Raw genomic sequence first — 4,368 nt, 5'->3', positions numbered from 1 at the left:
TCATGGTTTCCTTTTGAGGCGATGTTTTTATGGCCGGATGCCCTTCCTGACGCCAACCCTTTTAGTCGCCTTTTACGACACGCAGGAATACGGTGTACCTATTCTGACCGGGGTACACACCGGGTGGACGCACACACACGGACACAAAAATTGAGACCAAATCCAGAAGCCCCCGTTTCGGACAAAGACCAAAGGGGGCTAATAACCCAGGTTATGTGCATGAAGCAAAAACATACCTACTGCTTGTAATTCAAAACACCTCACTGCACAAGAAAACATGGGGACAGGAATACTTTACTCTTACTGTAAAGAGGTGGGACTTGTAATACTTGGAGGCCCCCACCACCTGGAGGCAGCAATATATGACACATTTACCGGAGATCCCCTTCCCCGCCCCCCACCCAGACCACCAACAAAGATAAAAAGACCCTTACACATAAATTGGGGTCATGCTGATCCGATGTAGCAAGTCTGGATGTAATCGACATAACATTACATACGTGTTTAGAATGCAATGCATACAGTCGTGCCTTTACACTTGCACGACTGACTTGTTTTCAACTTCATGACGACAATAAGATCAAATAAACCGTCTGTACTGATCTCGTGTATGCTCTGTGAAACAAAAGGCCTGAGAGTCTAATTTTCACAATTGTTATCATCAGGTTTATTTCATTTTTCCTAATCCATACACGTAGATTGGTGCAGACTGTACAACAGAGCTATTTGCACCACAAGTGTTGGCAAAGTGGAGAAAAAAAACTACAATTAGAGGAAAGTTATTTTAGACGAATCTCTTTGAGCATTATCAGACACCATTTAATTAAATCCAGGTCTGAGGAGTCTCAGAGGTACTGATTGAGTCAGTTGTTCATACGAGGTTTCTCAAATCCAGGCACAGATCGCACATGTCAAGCATCCACTACCAAGGTGCAAGATTCCCTCCAACAAATCTTTATTCAATCTATCAATAATGGAGGGAACACATGTGAAGAGGGCAAGGGAAAGTGAAGCTATATAGATTTTGATATGGTAAAAAGGCAAGTGGTATTATATAGGTGCTAACATCTCTAAAGATCTGGTAAGGGCTTCATATCAGCTCAACGTATCACAATCACCCTCCGGTCTCTCACTACATGCCAACGCAGACGCGCTCACATACGCACACATACACACATGCTGCTTAATATATAATGCTATGTGACATTATCCCTGAAGAACTTCAAAATCAACTTATTATAGGTTAACAATCGGCACTGTTGCGACAGAAAAAACTATGGACTCTTTATCTGCAACTCTTAACATTTTCTCATTGTACAAACCAAACCAAGAGATCAAATACCATGGCTACGTGGGCTTTCTAGTCCCAAGCCAAGTTGTACGAGCATCTGCAGCAGTTTGGATACCCAAGGGTTATCCTTTTCAGTTCATCTAGGAAAGGTCAATCTGTCCGTCTTAGTTAACATTTTAATTGTGTCTCATTAGAAAAGCGTCTGCACATTCCGCTTTTGAAAAACCTCGTCCGACACCGAAAAGCATATTCTGACGGATAATGTTCCCGATGGCAGTGCTAACCCATGTAACTCTTCGACGTGTCAATACATAAGCTCTCAGGCCTGTAATCCACGTAGAGGGCTTCTTTTTCTCGCTCTCCATCAGATTCCCAGAGTGCGATGAGTGGTGGATATAGATCATTGAGAGGAATAGATGACGAGGAAGATGCAATGGATGCGAGACCATAAGCTTTAAATGATTGGCTGTATAGTGAACGGTGAAGGTATCGAGCTGCACAAGCTGTTAGTAGAGCTAGTCCGGCTGCAATCAGCAACCCGGCCAGCAGAGTGGCCAAAATCATGCCAGCTCGCTTCCCAAACCCATTTTTAGTCACCAGTTGGAGCGCTTTGGTTGTTGCGTTGACACATGACCTCTCTATCTGGCGACGTGGGGCTGCTACGGTAAGGCACACTTCGTACCGTGTGCCTGGGGTAAGGTGTGTAAGATTATACTCACGTACAGCAACTGGCACATGTGCCATGTAAGAACCATGGCCACTATGAACATGCACAGTTGCCATTGACCAACGGCGCACTGTGCCTTTCCTGGTATCCCGACCACCCAATGCCCATGAGATGAGTATAAAGTGATCTGCAGCATGTGTTACACTTAACTGCAGTGACGGAATGCTACCAGCTGAGGCATTCACTTGCAGTGCAACGCTACGTGTGTCCACACCAGCCACATTGCGTGCAACACAGGTATACAACCCGACATCGCCGACAACTGCTGCGTTCAAACAAAGTGTTCCATCACTGTCGACCGTTGCTCGATAGGACTTGGAGCCTACTACCAATCTTTGGCCACCAGGAGTCACCCAGTGGAGTGTTGGCTCCGGATCACCGACAGCTCTGCAATGCAAAGAGATTCGAGTCCCCGACAATACTTCAAGGCGTCTTGGTAATGCAAGAGGTGCAATCATTGGTGGGCATGGTGAACCAGAAGCTGGAATGGGAGCTTCATGGATTCTCAGACCTTCAAGAGCAGGTGGTGAGGCACAAAGGGTCTTCTGTGGCTCTAAAAGACGAGGGAATGTTGAAGAGTTGGCCAACCAGCTGTTAGCACAGTCACAACGAAGTGGGTTGCCTCGCAAATCCAATTCACGTAGACCTGGCAAAGACCGTGGGGATGCTGGTGCAAGAGCAGGCAGTGAAGCACCTGAAAACAGCATTATCTCAAGGTGTGGCACTGCTCGAAATGCATGGCGATCGACATAGCATAGTCGTGAGTTTCCTGTGGCCTCCAACCTGCGGAGCTCTGGCAAGTCATCGAATGCAAATGCGTCAAAAAGTGCAAGGTGTGGCATTGCATTAAGAGCTATATCACGTAAATGAGGCATGCCACGGAAATCACCAGGTGCAAGGTGGGTTATGAGATTCTGATTGAGATCCAGAAACTTTAGGGTGGAAACCCTGTGCAGTGCAACACTTGGCACTCTTTTAAAGCGATTCCGATGAAGAGAGAGACTCTCCAGACTGTCAAGACCAAAAAACATTTCATCTGGAAGCTCTGTGAGGTGTGTGCCTGCCAACACTAAACTACGAAGTGCTGGGAGTGTACAGAAAGTTCGTGCCTCCACTGAAGCCACTGGGTTGTCCCCAAGAGTCAATACCTCGAGCTTTGGTGTCTCAGCAAACCAGTAGGCATTGATAGAACGCAAGCGATTCGCATTGAGGTGCAGTCGGAGCAGAGAGTGAAGACCACGAAAGGCACTGGGTGCCACTGCCTTAATGAGGTTATGGTTTAGGTAGAGTTCTTGCAGAGAGGACAACTCATGCAGTGTTCCACCCGGAAGCAACACCAATCCATTTTCCTCAAGGTGAAGTGTCACCAAGTGGCTGAGCCCTGCCAAACCTGAGTCTGGCAGTGAGGTGAGGCGGTTTTGTGAGAGGTCAAGATCAGTAAGGTTTGGGGTGTGTTCAGAAAAAGGTTTTGCTCGCATCATGGCATTACCTTGCAGCAACAAAACCTCTGTGTCCGGCAGAATCCCTGGAGGTACCACTGGCAGCTGCTGTCCATTGCAATCAACAGTTCTGGCCTGCCGATGTGTGGAGCGTGGAGTGAACCAGGGCCTTATCTCGCAAACACAGAGCACAGGACAGAGGGGCACTGATGACATTGTTGCAATCATGCTTCTCTTCCTTGCTGATGACACAGTGGCTTCTGTTGTTGGCAAAGCTGTTTCTACTTTTCTTTCTACCACCGTTGATTCAATTATATGCACTGATATCAATGATTTTGATGTGGATAGTGTTGCTGATTCTGCCAATAATGTTGTTTTCCTTGTTGGCAATTGATTTGTCATTTCTAATATTATTGGCATTTTTGTTGTTGGCAATGATGCCAATGTTGCAGATGTTGATGTCTCTGCTGGAGATGAAGTTCTTATTGTTTCAACTGCTGGCGATGCAACTGTCATTGCGGTTGATAATTCTGTCATTGTCGTTGTTGATGATGATGATGAAGCTGCTGTTGCAGTTGAAACTGTTGCAGCTGTTGTTGGTGCTGTGATTGTTGATGCTGTTGAAGCAGTGAAGAAGAAAACGAGGAGACAAAGAACCTTCAAGGAGGACATTGTTTTGTAACTGTCCTGTGGAACAACATGAGAATGATTGAGGATAGTCTTTATAAAAAAAACACACATGTCGAAAGAAAATAAAAACAAAGCTTAATTGACAATCCTAACACATTCAACTGTTGTCCTTTGTCAGGAAAGATGTCTCCCACTCCCACACTCCACCCTTTCAACAATAATAAGTAAGTATAATCCATGTCTACATAGATCTGACATTTTTCATCAACCGTACCTCAGTA

General features: G+C 45.7%; 1 protein-coding gene across 1 annotated transcript in view; it reads right to left on the bottom strand.

The window, feature by feature from the left end:
- Positions 1-643: 643 nt before the first annotated feature.
- LOC147018107 (leucine-rich repeat neuronal protein 1-like) overlaps positions 644-4,368 on the bottom strand; it is a 4,544-nt gene continuing 819 nt past the window's right edge. The window contains exon 2 of the mRNA XM_085897468.1: positions 644-4,144. Coding sequence (XP_085753594.1) covers positions 1,571-4,144 — 2,574 coding nt within the window. The 3' untranslated portion in view covers positions 644-1,570. The remainder of the gene's footprint in view (positions 4,145-4,368) is intronic.

This window comes from Eptatretus burgeri, chromosome 10 (assembly GCF_056783735.1).
Source record: "Eptatretus burgeri isolate ZD-2024b chromosome 10, Ebu_testis_v1, whole genome shotgun sequence".
Classification (NCBI taxonomy): domain Eukaryota; kingdom Metazoa; phylum Chordata; class Myxini; order Myxiniformes; family Myxinidae; genus Eptatretus; species Eptatretus burgeri.
This window is presented reverse-complemented; position numbering and strand designations above follow the sequence as displayed.